The 15,966-nt window shown below is 43.8% G+C and overlaps 1 protein-coding gene across 2 annotated transcripts in view; it reads left to right on the top strand.

Moving 5' to 3' along the window:
• The window catches only part of LOC119450222 (putative helicase MOV-10), a 64,131-nt gene that overhangs the window by 7,609 nt on the left and 40,556 nt on the right, over window positions 1-15,966 (top strand). For both annotated transcript variants that reach the window (XM_037713606.2, XM_049665724.1), the window contains exons 2-6: window positions 2,163-2,439; window positions 8,269-8,430; window positions 11,681-11,868; window positions 13,055-13,147; window positions 15,236-15,376. In XM_037713606.2, the coding sequence (XP_037569534.1) occupies window positions 2,163-2,439; window positions 8,269-8,430; window positions 11,681-11,868; window positions 13,055-13,147; window positions 15,236-15,376 (861 nt within the window). The remainder of the gene's footprint in view (window positions 1-2,162; window positions 2,440-8,268; window positions 8,431-11,680; window positions 11,869-13,054; window positions 13,148-15,235; window positions 15,377-15,966) is intronic.

Raw genomic sequence — 15,966 nt, 5'->3', positions numbered from 1 at the left:
TTACGTTAAATATTCAATTAGGCATTTTGACCATCCATTAGGCCATCCATGTCAGAATTAGCTTGGAACTACATAAAACAATTAGCCTCTTTAGAGCGTCGTCACATTAATGCCAACACAAGAAATCCTGAGATATGGTCAATTCCATACTTCAGAACACTCTATAACCATCAGTCGTTAATACATTACCTATCATTCACTTTGTACAGATACAAAAATGGTGATAATTTCAGTAAGAAAGAACTCAGCTGACACTTTGGTCGCTTGTAATGTATCTGATGGGATTATTATTCTGCCTTTGTGTATGGTTCTGAGTATATAATGTAAATGCTATTTCGTTTTCTTAGCAAATGTTGACCTTGTAAAATTCAGTCTCATGCTATGTTGTATAGCTGGTGTTGCGTTGTTTTGTATAGCTAGTATTGTTATTGTAGTGTTGTTTAAAATGCATTCTGTAAAAACTTTTTCCAATTCTGTTAACTCGCTGTGACGCAAATATTCTTTCTCTTTCCGTTCATAGCTATTTCGTCTATGAGGAATTCCAGCGATAGCTGGAAATATATGTGAATTATTGTGCATGTGTGCACACTGTTTGCTGTACTATTGCCTTGCCTGGTCTTATGGGTCACGTCAAGCTATATATGTAGCTTTTAGTCCAAAATGACCGTCCAGCATGTAAACTGGACAATAAATTGATTTGGTTTGATTGATTTCGTCGGACACTTTGAAAATTATTATCTCGAAACTGGTTTAGTCCTGAGAATTCGTTCCAAGTGGATACGCCTTGCGAACTCGACGGCTATAATTCGTAGATTGAAGGATGTGCCATAAAATAATTCATTAAACATTCATTAGCGTAATTATAGTAAATCTTCAATTAGGCGTTTTGATTTCTCGTGGAAGTAATGGCCGCCTCATCGAGTAGTTTAGATCAAGGATTATAACTGTGCTATCTGCCACAGGCAATCTTTAAAAATTTGGTTCTGCTAAAATGAAACGCCCTGTATATTTGCATTCTAAATGACACCATAGAACGATATCGTACAAATCAAGGCATGCGCACCACCAGAAAAAATAGTAGCACAGGCAATGGGCCGGATTACTGATGTTCCCGTGGGAGAAACAAAGATTTCGGCCTTTTATTGCGTATATACTGCAGCTGATTAAACCTCGAGAAGGTGAGGCTGACAGATACGGTACAATCTGTAAGTAAAAAAAAAGAATTTTTTTTCTTACAGGCCGGGCCTGGTCATGCACACGCGGGCCCTAGCTAAGCTTAGTAATGAACGCCCGGGCCCGGGCCCGGGCTCAGTAACACGGGCCTGGGTCGGGCCCGGGCTTGGAACCACGGGCCCGGGCCGGGCCCGGGCTGGTCTCGGTCATGTACGCCTGGGCCCGGGCCGGGCTCAGGCTTTGTATTACGGGCCCGGGCTGGGCTCGGGCCTCGTAAAGCGGGCCCGGGCCGGGCTCGGGCCGAAAAATCAGGCCCGTGCAGTGCTCTACTCCAGAGACAGAATCCAAAAGCGACGAAGCCAAGAGGGTGCACCGACTGACACGCTCCGCTCAATCGGCCCTGCCGGAGCTTGGGCAGTGTTGTGGCTACCGCTGTTGGCATCAGCGTTGGGCGAAAACATGTTAGCGTTCCTGCTCAGCGCTTTTCATCACGCAGTCATTGAGACACCTTCTCACCTCAACTCTAAACCTTGCTATCACTTGTAATGCCTCGCCTTTGGGCAAAACAATAATTTTTAACACTGCATACTTGCCCTTTCGACCATTTTCTTTTCCAGCCTTTTCTTTCTTTCTTTCTTTTTTTTTTTTTGCAGTGTTAGTCTAAACCCTGTAAGCCTTAGAAAAAATAATGGCAAATGCCAGAGCAGCCTAAATAATTTAGTCTAATACATGTTCCTACAAACCAGATTTAGTTTCGGTACCCAAAAGGTGGATGCTTCATGTTGTTATCACTATGGCTGCCTCATATGAGTGCAGTCAGAATGAAGGTGTGCAGCTTCCTTGTTTATTTTTCTATGAGCACCATCATTATATGTAGCCTTATTGCTACGTAACATCAGCAAACTTTGCTCCATGTCATGACGTCAGGTTAGTATCGGCGAGTATGGTGTTTCGAGACAACTTCAGTTTCAAATTAATATACCACGCAGAAACGAAGAGCCAATCCTTGGCGAAATCACGCACCTGAACCCCATCCGGCAGTATGGGATCATCAATGAGGAGCACTACTTCAGGCTGAGCCTGGCACCGGGCGAGCACTTGACCGTGTCCACCAAGGTGCTCTTCCGCCTCCATGCCACCAGCCGGCAAGTTAGAGAGCTGTCGGTGCTACCCGAGCCACCGCCTTCCAGCATTGTGGCCAAGGTTACAAAACTGGGCGACCACTGCCTCCACCTCCTGGACGTCGCCAGACCTGTTCAGCTGTCGGTATGTTTTATAGTCACTTATTTTTTTTTTTTTCGCCAAGCGCATAACTGCACGGAGTTTTTGCAATATTATACAGAGAGAAATCTGCCACTGCCTTCTATGCAAGTTTCCCAACTGACACTGTGTCACTATGAAAATCACGGGCTATGGGTCTTCCAAAGGCTTTTCTGAAACATGGCTGGGCCTAAAACATGGTCATGGCTGCACAAATAGAGATTTCTTAAAATAGAATCTTCATAAAAATGTTTCAATTTGCCCATACCCAGTAAGTCTTGTTTGGATCTTCATCTTGGTACTGACAACTGCGAGGAAGGGTTCAAACCTCTGGTGGCCTCTCCCACGTTGGCACAGCTCGATAAAAATGCTTTACCGCAAGCGCCTGTGCGATTTCTTTTCCTAGCAGCACCAGGAGTGATGCGTCGCATGGAAGACAACCAAGGCACGCTTGTCTTCTGTTCCAAAAAATTTCAAGCTTCATATAAACTTTCTGTGGCCATGCAAATCTTGCAACTCAAAAATAGAAAAAGAAAAAAAAATGCTACGGTAACAGACAACAGAAAATAACAAATGAACTGCTGATATTGCAACAACGAAATCTGTTCACAACAATTTGGTGGTTCGCAGAAAGTTTTAAAGAGTGTTATTAAATTTAAAAAAATGCATTTTATACATTTTTTAGGCTTGATGACCATTGTTCACCAGATGGGTCTTATTAGTATGCTGGCTCTGCAAGCAACTCTTACCTTACTGGGCCTATAGAAATAAATTTTTCTACAGGTTAGCATTTCCGTTGGAATTCTCCTACTAGCAACGCTAAGCACTGTCTGAAGTGATGACTGAACTTCAACTATAGGTCAGATTTGATAATATTTCGTAGATTGGGGAGTCTGAGAAAATAAAACTGCAACTGGAGATATTGCCAAAGCTAGCCCCCAGTTTACTGTACTGGGGGCTAGCTGTACTGTACTGTAGCTCTTCCTCAACAAAACGATGCTAAATTTGCACTTTGGTCGATTTGGCAACATAATTTTTCAATGACAGTGGCAGTGAAGACAGAAGCTTCTGTCCAGCTGTCTTAACTTTCAAATCCACGTTTAGGCTGCTTTATCAATAGCTCAAACAATGGTAGATGAGTGCGTGTTATTTTGATAATTGCATTCAACTGATATGAAGTGCAACATTACTTTTCTTGCCAAGGGTTGCATTTCTCCATCAGCGTTTTGACAGCATACGTACAAATTATTACAAACAATCCTTTCCGTTGTGTGGGGTTTCCACTGACACAAGAGCATGCCGTCGACTTCAGACCAACCTCCAAAGCTGGACTAGCAATCTAATCTCTTACATTTTGAAAACTGCCTGTGCAAGTCTTCTTATTGAATACTGTACAGTATTGTGCAACACTGCACAATAGTGTGCAATACTGTACAGGAATTGAACAAAGCTGATTGAACGCAATAATCAAGTATGAGGAGGCTTCTGCCTGCTCCCTGACCTGACATCCATTGCTTCACGAGCCTCAAGAAAGCAGTAAAAAGCGAATCAGGGGCCTGATCCAATGAATATAAACAAATGCTCCCGCACGAAAGGCACTTACCCGTTTTCACATTTGGAAGGCTACTGCTTTCCCACATAGCATGGGCATCATTATGGCTAGTATTGATGCTAACAAACCTTTATAGTAATTTTCTTGTGTGGTCTGACTTACAATAGTTGGGAACCAGGAGCCGGGTGCATATTTTCTATATTTCAATTTTTTTTTTCACTCTCAGTACTACTAAATATAGCAAATTATTACTTTCATTCATGTTCATTGAAGTGTTTTTTTGAAGTTTCACATAGGAATTCTCAAAAGATAAACTGTCTGAGCAATTATTACTGCTTTACATCTATTCAAAACACCAGTGATCAGGTTATAATTTTATGTATCATGGTATACATTGCGACTACTGCGTCTTGAAATAAAATGTTAAAACATAAAAGCACCGAAAATGAGCACATTTCTAGCTGTTAGACAAGAGTTAAGCAGGGTGTCAGTGCGAAGCCACCACTTCCTGGCATGGCAGCATCAAGTTTCCCGAAACTCTATGCATGACTCTCAGAAACATACCCTTCTTTATCAGTTCGGCAAGGTAATCAAACTTGTGCACCAAAGATCACAGACAGTGGAGAGATTATTGTCACATGCCATTGGGTATGAAGTCCGCAAGGGCTTGCTTCTCAATGTCAGATCCAAGAGAGCATGCTGTAGCCGCAATGTCATGGCGTTTGTACTGGGACGACCACTGCGGAAGAGTGCGCTCCATCGTGGTCGCCTTGCTCATGAACTTGGCCTCGGTTGTCGGGGGATTGCGTACTAGTCGGCGAAAAGTTGTTCTTTCACTCCTCTCATCAAGTATTGCAACTTCTCCTCTGGCATTGCAGGGTCTGCTCGCCTGAAAAGACTAATCATGTCTTCGACAAACATGGAAGCACCCTCGTTGGGTTGCTAGTTTCTGCAAGAGATGGCTTGCATAGCTCTTTCCTTTTGTTCGGCACTGCGATACGTTTCGTGGAGTTGTTGGAGAAATTCGTGCGAGGTCATAAAGGAGCCCTCGTGGTTCTCGTGCCATGTTCGTGTGAAGTCATCCAAAGTGAAGGAGGCATTCCACAGCTTCCGAACATCATTCTTATTGTTGAAACTGGCAACTCGATTGAAATGGTCTAGCCAATCTTCGTCATCCGCAAAAACATCTCTGTGGAACGATCTAGGTAGCTGCAACGCATCGAGAACCCATGGGGGCGGAGCAGATGGGTATCGTGAGTCAGGCTCACCTGGCTTTTAGTCCTAGTCGACATCCTTTTCAGTCTGGACGACAGGGGGGCGACATTCGGGTGGCAGTCCACGCAGGCGACAACTGTGGGGCTGTGGCTGACTTCATAGTTATTGGAGTGATGGCAGAAACTTCAGGGCAAATACGAAGACACAGCTAGGAGTCCACATCTTTACCGGGAACAGCCCCGAAATGTTCTCTTCCTCTCCCACCCAAGCGCTTACATATCAGCAAGGAAGGCATGTGGCTTCACTATTTCTGCCCTGTCATTCCTGTCGTCTTTGTTGCATTGGTCTAACTCTCGTACCACAAAAATGACAGCTCAACAACTAGCCAACCTTTGGACCTCATATCAGGCTGTCTGTGTGCTCCTTGCAGCTCGTTGCCTTCACTCACCTGATGGTTCTGAGACACGTTTGGGGCCAAGTGGTTTGAGTCACTACCTGTCATCCATATAGGGAGTCTGCCACACCAAGACTTTGCAGTCTGAATGTTGCACTGATGATGGGATGATTTCAGCTGTGATAGTGATGTCCCCTAGACTTTTTTAGTGGTCGTATTGGTTTCAAGTAAATGAGAAACTGGTGGTGTTCTGATAAAGATGGTTATGCAGCACCACGCGGTACATTCCCTGGCCATCGACATCTAAGCAACCCAGCCACAACCTAGGACACTGTGCAGTGGCAATGACAGAAGCCATCACAGTTATGTAGGTGTTATAGCATAATGAAAAAAAAAAAAAGAAAGGAAGGAAGGAGAAATTCTAAATCCCCTCGTCTTTTCTTTAGCTTGTAAGCAGTAATCATCTCCAAACTCATTCCTACAAAACCCATTACCAGGTAGTTGGAGTATCCTGTGCTCTTAGTGCCGTGGAGAAGGCCCGAGTCCGAACCTCCGCTAGCTGTTTCGGACCACACCTGCGCTGGTATTCTTCATTTTCTTTTTTTGTGGTGGCGCTGCCACTTTCCTAAAGTATCATTCATGATTGGATTTGCAACAGTTCCCGCAGTGCATAGGATGGTGTTTACACACCATCTTGCACACCATCAGTGCATGCATCTATGCACTGTCATGCAAAGGAAAATATGGACGCCCCCTATTGTTAGAGAAATTTTACAAATGATAAAAAATCACTGCATGAGCTTTGCCAGTACGTTAACCCTTTAAGACTACACTTTATCCTGTTGAGTGAAAACTTACTTTCACCACATTTCTTGCATCTTAACAATCATAGAAAGTGTACTGCTGCAGAAAGGATTAGGAATTTTCAATTCTTTAGTGAGTTTTGTCAAGTTTACAAAATGTGGACTCCACGCGAAAACTCGCTGCAGGAATATCAAATGTGAGAACATAAACTTTTTGTGTATTAAAAAGCTTGAACACTTATCCAGCCTCTTGAAAATTATGCCTAGTGCAGGATATCGTGAAAAGCAATGAAATAAGTGAACCCACTACATACAACAACACACTGACATCGAGCAAAAATGCTCAACTGTCTACCTTCCTATTCATTTTATTAAAACATTTTGCACATGTGATCCAAAATTGCAGCATGATTCCAACCATAAGTGTTTCAATATATATGCGACATATTTTAAATATCATTACTTTCATCGCTGCTTTTGCTGTTGATCCAATTTGTACACAGCGTCTGAAAGGGTTAGGGCTGGTCTGATTGTAATCTGTGTCCGAGTGTCGGTAACTTTTTTAAAAATCTACGTAACCAGGTTGTGGCACAAAATTCTCCATTTGTAGTGGAAAGTCGTTAAATTATGTTGATGATGATGATTACTTGCTCAAAATTTTGTCTTTATATATGTTAAAGTGCAGTTCAAATTTCATTTTGGTTGCTAACAAGACACCACGACTTCCGATTTGGTGCCTACGATGCGCTAAACGTAAGCCAAACGCGGTTGTCCTCAGCGAACCACAGTGCGCTTAGCCAGTGGACTTGTGGCAGCTCCCCCGGCAGCCGCGGTAGCCGACCGCAGCTACCAATAAATAGCAGCTGTAGATGGGAATCCACTTTATTACGAAAAAAAGCGTCCAGAAGAGAGTAAGGAGCAGGCTTCTGTTTGAGAGAAAGCTGACTTCGCGATCTGCTTGTGAGGCACCGCGTACGACAGCAAAACTTGGTTGAGATGTTCACAGCAGCGTATGCCACCTGCGGACTATGTTATTTCACCAAGCTCGAGGGGCGGTTCAGAGCCCCTTTAATTGATCCTAGACATCTTCCTCTTAATTTTTTATAGTATAGCTTTAAATTAACTTCCTGTAGTGGCGATTGTGAAAAGGAAAGCAACCCTTAATTTTCGAAAATGGTACCAGGTCTCAAGATTGTGCTTTGCTTGTACCCGCAGTCAACTTTTTGTGGCGACAGAGCTTCTGCACACGTCTTACGCCCCCAAGTAGTTCGGCAGCATTTGGCAGTGCTTTTTGTTTCTTGGAACAGATACTGAATAGCATAGCTTCTATGTGCAACGGTCTTGCATTTTCCCAAACACAGAAGAGAACAGCAGGAAAACAAGTTAAATTTAACGCTCAGTGGTGCATTTTGTCTTGTTTTGCTGTTGTAAATGAGACGTGGATCTTTTTTTTTCCCAGCTTAAACTAACACAGATGAGAACGTGGGACTTTTTAGAGGAGCGCTCTTACTTGTGCGTGCTTTGCCTCCCTAGCTTTCTCTTCATTGCACGGAAAGTTGTCCACGAGTATAGAAAAGCAGTTTTTATGGACCAAGGTGGCTCACTAATCAGCTCTTTGGTATGTCTTTAGAAGTAATGACAAATGGGAGTGCTTACATCATTGTTGAGATCATATGTAGGCGAGGCATTTCACTTAGTCAACATCCCTCGAGGAATTTTACCAGGGCGACCAGCTGGCTCCCTACATCACTGAAAAGGTCACTAGGAAAGTTGACAAGACTCTAGAAAGGCAATGTCATCATTCGGGTGACTAAAAATTCACGAAATTTAGTGACTTTCTTGCTAAGTTACCAACTTTGCTTTGTCCCCAGGCAGGGTATGAGCCAGACTTTGAGGTGTGCTCGGGTGATTGGGTGCGCCTGCACCTTGACAAAGTGACTGGCAGTGCAACTGCAGTTGAAGCTTTGCGATCGAAGCACATTATAGGACAGGTGACCCGCCTCACATCTACAGGTGGCATCATTGAACAGCAGGTGAGAGAAACTTGCTTGCTTTTCTTTGTCATCAGATTCTCTTACATGGCTACACAAACTTACATACAACACACATTTAGTATGCAGTGGTAGCTCTGTGTGAAAAGCATTTGTGCATTCCACCCAAAAGTGCACTGCAGATATACGCCTGCAGAGAAAAGTGCAATGAGGCAATGCAAGTGCTCGCATGCGCAGACTAGATAATTTGATGCATCCACCACTTCTATAGGTCTGCTAAAGGGACAAATAACACCTGTGTCATGCGGGACAACTTCAGTGCAATTTGAGCGAGTGCACTTCGCTGTGAGTGTCATTCGCATGCTGTCACACGGGAATGCGTAGTGACACTTGCTGCACCCGCTGCGGTGGCTCAGTCAGCTAAGGCGTTGCGCTGCTGAGCACGAGATCGCGGGATCGAATCCCGGCCACGGCAGCCACATTTCGATGGAGGCGAAGTGCAAAAACGCCCGTGTGCTTGCGTTGTAGTGCACGTTAAAGAGCCCCAGGTGGTCAAAATTAATCTGGAGCCCTCCTCTACGGCGTGCCTCATGATCTGAACTGGTTTTGGCACGTAAAACCTCAGAAAGAAGTGACACTTGCTGCAAAGCACATTTGTTGGCGAGTGCTTTCGCCAAACTAACTTCGCTGCGCCGAAGTGCGTAGCCTCGGTAGCATTGGTTAAACGATAACTAGACTAATATTCAAAGCGGAATCAGCAGTAATTTCAAACCACCCATTTTGTGATTGTAAATGTTGTAAGATTATAAAATGTCATATACTGTTACAAAATAACTTCTTATTGTCGTCCTCAGCTTGTTATGTGTAATGGCCGCAAAGTTATTCATTCCTGTGTGAGGCACCATACTTGTGTAGATGCCATCATTTTTCAGAGTTTAATGGGCATCCACTTTATTACGGATGCCGCTTTATTACGGAGCATCAATGACGGCATGGTTGGATGAGGATAGCAAGGCACTCAGGGTGCCTCGATAGTACTGCTTCTTGCTGTTTAGGATGGTGACACGTTTGTCTATGTGGTACAAAAGCCGTGTAGCCGGCCCGTGGCAGGTAATCGGAAGCGGCTGGAATTCGTGTTCATGGCGCGCTCGAACAACGCAATGTTTTGTAGAGTGGACTTAAAGGGACACTAAAGGCAAATACTAAGTCGACGTGGACTGTTTAAATACCTTTCCAGAAACCTGAAAACGGTTGTCTTGTGCAAAGAAAAGACTTAGTTTACGAGAAAATTGGATCTGAAGGGTCCAAATACCTTCATTGCAATTCAAATCACCCGCCACGCCAACCGAGGAGTGGTGACGTTGCATACGCCATTTTCTGCCGTTGGTGAGTGTAACGGCGCCCGACAGATGGCTGTACGGTGCGCGCTGCAGCTGATTTTGGTAAAGTGGCGTAGACCGTTCGGGCATTCCGCGACGTCGCATGGAAGTGGAATTCTCTGCTACTTGCAGTTAGTGCGAGGTTCGCGAGCCAGAAAAACAAGCGCAACACTACACGATAACAGAAAAACTGAAACGCAAAAGTGCGGGCGGCGCAGAGTCGAGCGAATACGAAACCTTTTGACCGCCCGCGTTGTTGTCGACGGTGTAATGTCAGTTAGTTCTTTTTTGTAAAAGTGTAATAGAACTGGTGAAGTAGTATTTTCTTTCTTATAATACAGTACAATGATGTTTTTATAACGAGTGGTTCAGTACTAGTGACAGAATTTAAATGAGGAGTGCCTTCGTCATCGGGCGAGTACTTGAATGTCCCGGGGGAGTCGCTAATCGTTTCCTACATTTACCTTAATTTCTCTATTACTAAGGCTCTGCTTGGGATAATATTGACGCTTTAGAGATACTCGTGCACTAATACATCACTTTAGCTTGACTTAATATTTGCCTTTAGTGTCCCTTTAAAGGTGGAACGCTGACCTTGCTCAGCTACCAAATTAATCGAGCAGAGCGTGACAGTGCAGCCAAGCTGACTGTGTGTCGCTTGCGTCTTTGCAAGATGCGCTCTTGAATATCCAACATTGACACGATTCTGTGTATTGTCTGAGCACATAGAAAGTGAGCGGAGTCGGAGTGGTCCGTAAACGACAAATAAGTGCTACCGTAATCCGCTCGAAATGCTCGCGATCCGTTCTTGTGCCATCTGCAATGAAATCGGCTATTTTTCTTGTGATACCTTGGATGCGACGCTCCGCTATCTTGGCTCCTGAAGATTCATCATGTTATTGCGGTTGCATTGAATTATTTCAGTTGCACCAAAGCTTTTCTAAATGCTGTTTTTAGCCATAGCACATGGTTATATGGCTGGCAATGCTTAAAATCACAAATATATGTTGTGCCTTCCGATCAACCATTGCCAGTGTCATCAATTTCAAAGGACACTTTTATGTCTCGTGTAACAGCGTGCCGCCAAAGTGACACTCACTGCGCCGAAGTGCACTTGCTCAAAGTGGCACTAAATTTGGCCGTGTGACACGGGTATAAGTTGAGTTGTATAAGTACATAAATTTTCTACACCTACTGAAAAAAAACTCTCTCATCATGACATGCTGGCTTGATAAGCCAGAAAAAAATACAAAAACGAAAGATGGGTGCCGATGTTGCTCGCTGTGATGCCATGGGTTTTGACAGCATCTGGTCAGACCAAGTTAGCTTTCTATGGGTAAAGATGGACTACATCGCATTCTAGTGAAGCCACAAACTGAACTTGGCAAGATTTGAAAACTTCTACTGCACTACAACTGCCAAAATACAAGAAAATTCTTTGAAATTCGTGATCTCACACAGGCTGCTGAAGTTCTGGCAAAAAAAAATAAATACCGTAAAATTAACATAAATAAATTTTTCTAGGTTTGAAATTTTTGAACTGATTTAGTGTTTCTCCTTAGTGTACCTTCAACTGGGTGCTGCCAGGCTAGAAAATGGCAAATTAATGACACTGATTGACTGCTGTATGGGAAGCGAGCACAAATGCACACATGCAGTTTGAATGTACAGTATGTGTATGTAGAATATAAACGAGTCGCAAGAACTGTCAGGTGCATGTCTGCAGACTTTCTTCGTTTGTTTGCCACTGCACTCTGAACCGGTCACTAACTACGTATACGGCTTTACCCGTCTTCAAGGACATGAGTTTTTCCTATAGACGGTTTGTGGTTTTCTACATCCGAGTGCCTTGTCTTCCTGTCATCACCACCACATAAAACTGTATTTTTGTTTTTCCTTTTTCCTCTCATCAGATAGCGTTCTCAACGGACCAGTGGCCAACTGATGCAGCAAGATTGAAAGCTGGGCTGCAAGTCGCAGTTCATGCCATCGAAAGTGACCAGGGCAGCCTTGCATGGCGGGCTGTGTCACTGGAGGTGTATGATGAGAAGGCAGTGCCGTCCAGCCCATCCTGCCACAATGGTATCATTGCAAGCAAGCTGTGAGTATTTGCATGCACGCCAGTCATAGGCATTTCATGACATAGCACAGTCCTTAGACAGCACTGCTAGACAGTGTCACCACAAAGTCAGTGTTGGCTTAAGTGACGGGCACGGGGACCTTAAATAATAGCCCAGCTCGGGTTTCCACAATGGTCTGCGTCACTGTTGGCCTTAAATAATAACCCAGCTCAGGTTGCCACAATGTTCTGCATCACTGTTGTGCTATGTCTTCGTAGCTTTCCAAATGAACTTCTATTGTTTGCACTTTTGGTATGACTTATGCACATTTATCTAGCTGCCACTGATTCACTCTTGTTTGAATTCATTGTCATTTGACATTGCCGGGTCAGATGCAGTTTGTGCATGGGCAATAAGCTGCCCCCTCAAACACCATTTGAATGAGACGAAATGGTGCATTATCATATACAAGGGGCATACCATAATGAATTGCACTTGTGAATCTCCTGCACCGCATAAGCCTCCCTATCAGTCGGCGTGCCTGTCATGAGTTGTTGGGAGTTTGTTTCAGCACCAGACGGCAGCATGTGCCGGCAGAATCCATTTTGTGGTCGCCAGCTCACACCTTCCCCACACGCGTCAGTAGCCGAGCGGACAGCATGGAGAGAGACTTACAAAGGCAGCGCTGGACGTCGTGGTTCTTATGGAAGGAGGGCATGAGTTCGGAGATTCACCGGGGACTTGTGGCAGTGTCTGGCAAGCAAGCAGCATCCCGAAGATGCTGCTTCCTCGCACCACCACTCAACATCGTGTGGGTGGAAGGCATCATTATGTAGGAAAGGCGCATCACATTCTCCGAATTCCCCCCACTTGGCGCTTTCTATCACCTGTTTGGAGCCATGAAGAGACCCCCGCGTTGTCAGCATTTCGTTAACATACAGGGGCTGCAAGACGCTATCCAGGCTTAGGTGTGCAGCACTCCAAAGAAGTGGTTCCAAGAGGGCCTACTAGCAAGGCTCCCTCACCTGTAGGAGAAATGCATTGCTCTCCAGGGTGATTACGTTGAGAAAGTGGAATTCAAAGAGATATGTAACACCTTTCTGTCTGCCAAAAAAAAGAAAAATGAAGTGCAATTCATTATGGTACGCCCCTCGTACCAGCTACTTCTCAATTTCTAAGTAAGCTGCTGCAGTTTTAAGCCACCTCCTCTTTGTGCCTTCTCTGCAGCTGTCATATCCCCGATGGCCTTGATGTTCCAAAGGAAGTTGACTTTGGCGAAATTAGTCCTGGGGAGAGCCACTCTTTGCAGCTTTGCATCACGTGAGTTCAGTTACTCCCTTCATCACCGCTTCTCATAGTAGTCCTGTGACCTTTCTGAATGCTTAAAGCTCAGCTGCAATGAAACTTTCTTGGGCTAAATTGGTAACACTAAATGAGTAGTGTGTACAACTTAAGCAATCTTGGCAGAGCTGCAAGGCTGGTAATTGTCCAATTTTCTTATTAGCAGCCTTTGAATAGCAACTAAGCAGATGATGTATGCAACTGGTGGTTGGCAGATATGACGAAAGTCCCAGCACTTTCCTCTGAAATTTTTCAGCACATCGTTGAAGGGGGGGGGTTAGTTTAGGTATCAGAAATGTCTACATTTGCGAGCTTTCCATGACACATCCACTTGTATATCAAACTTAAAATTTTGGTTGGAGGCTGCTATATATCTACACTATCAGAAACTAGGCTTTATACGTGGCCCAAAATTTGATTGCAGTTGCCCTTCAAAACAGTTTAGCAGCCCTTTTTCTTCAATTGTGATAGCATTTGCTGCACTTGCATTCGATGTTTAGTGTCCTTAGTTTAGTGTCCTTAGTGTCCATTCTAACCATTGAAATATTGCTGAATGTGCTTGGCAGTTTGTGTTAGGTTTGTAACATACGTGACACAAACTACACAAGTGATAGTGCCTGGGCATGTGTTTTGGAGACAAGAGCAGGCAATATATGCTTGCACTGCATAGCTTGCACTGTACTAGTTGCTGGTACATTATGCAGCATTCATTCACAGCTTTATTCTCAGCACAGCAGTAATCCACAATGTTTTTCTCTCAAAGACTGTCTTAGATGTCGGTAAGTGAAGGGTCGGTGAAATTCATCCATTTTTTTTCTGGTGGCAGGGCTCAAGCTGCCACTGAACTAGCCTGCACAGGCACGGATACCACTGACACACTATAACAACTAAGTTATCCCCAGTTGAACCTCGTTTTAACAAAAGTCGCATCCAACACGAACATACCCTCATTATGTTTGATATTCAGTGTATATGTATCTTTGTTATTTGCTGATATTGGCGAGAAACTTCGTTATATCTTATAATTACCACATTTGCATGATTCTAACACGACCCTATTTTCACGGGCTTATCGTAACAAAATAAAAGTGTACCAAAATGTAATATGTACCCAATTTATAAAAGAAAAAAGTACCCTGTTTGCGATAAAAACACACACACAAGATGTGCAGAACTTTCTCACAAGAGGGGGAGGAGGAGAAATGAACGTTTATTGTTAGAAACAGCACAAGAAAAACCTTTTTTAATGAGCTTTTATAATGGAAGTGACACATCTTTGTCGTCATTTGCGCTTCATTGGCCACAGATACCAAGCAAACAAGGTGGTACACTTGAGCGATCACTTTTAGAGATACATACTGCTATCACTGAGATACTACTATAATGCAGCTGTAATGCTGGGGCTGGGTTGTAGGAGAACTTTTACCATGAAGAATAAAGCATGTAAATCTCGGGGAAAGGCATAATATTTTTTTATATGCCTATGTTGACAATCTGTGCTGTAAGTGGATTATAAGCCTTTGAAACGGTAGTGCCTATTGAAAAACAAATGTAACGCCACAAGGCAGGACTGAGCAGTGTTACATTAATCAGTCACATGAGGAATGCTGTCCCCATAATTTCTGTGTAATACAGTCAATTACCCTTAATTTGGCCTCATAGAAACTGTTATCTGAAAAAAAAATTTACGTGAAAGTTAAATTGTAATTAAAGCCAAGACCACAGCTGCCTTTTGGAACTTTTTAACAAGATTGAATGGCAAGGCAGATTGAATTATGCAATGCTGAGCGAATGGAAATCGACTGTTGTTCAATGCATTGAAGCATTGGGTCGTCTGCACAATCTTGTGAGAATGCTAAAGTAGATGGGATGATTGTCAAAAGAGAACTTCAGCTAGGTACTTTTGTTGAATTAGCAATTACTGATAGTAGATGGGATGATTGTCAAAAGAGAACTTCAGCTAGGTGCTTTTGTTGAATTAGCAATTACTGATAGTATTCCTCTTTGTGTAGAAATAACAAGTTGTATTGCTGTGCTGATGTGTCTCATTCCTTTTATCATGCACAGGAATGCGACGGACAGGCCACACCTGCTGGTTTCATGCAAGTTTAATTCTGCAGCCAAGCAAGTGGCACTAGCTAAAGCCTTTCAGCCCTACTTGATTGCATCAGGTGACAAGTACAACTTGGATCTTGTGTGTAAAGCCAGGTAAGTAGTGTGCTGTGAGCTCAGCATGCATTTCATCCTGCCTTAATGGCTGAAATGCAGTTAACTACAACTATGTCATGCCAAATTCTTCAATAAGTTGAACAGTTTGCTGTCCTTTGTTTATGTTCTCATAGGCTTAGTGCACTTTTGTCCAGGTGAACTTATGTAAAAATGTAAAAGATTTTCAAGGCTGTTTAATGGTTGTCTGAACGGGGAACATGCTGTATGTGCACATTGTGTGCTAAATAATGGGTGATGCGTGGCTGAAAGTTCACATTTGAGCCGACATGCCGATTTTAGAGTGTACTAGATTGGGGGGAGTGGGTCCAATGCAGGCTCCCCCCGCTGAGGCTATTTTTATTGAAAGGTTGGTGGCGCCACCGTCGCTTTCTCCCGAATGAGCGGCCCCGCGCGCCGGCTGCACGCTTGTCACGTCGGAGACCCTACCACAGCTGCATGGAGCTTTGACAGGCGGATACTCAGTGGCGGCAACGCTGATATTATTCCCCACCGATCTATTGTAAATAAAATGGAAAAAGAGCAGCGGAAAGAATGCAAACGACGCAACGACAGCTACTCAGCCCGTGAGA

The sequence above is a fragment of the Dermacentor silvarum genome, chromosome 4, assembly GCF_013339745.2.
Source record: "Dermacentor silvarum isolate Dsil-2018 chromosome 4, BIME_Dsil_1.4, whole genome shotgun sequence".
NCBI lineage: Eukaryota > Metazoa > Arthropoda > Arachnida > Ixodida > Ixodidae > Dermacentor > Dermacentor silvarum.
Note: the sequence above shows the minus strand (reverse complement) of the source record. Positions and strands in the feature narration are given on the sequence as shown.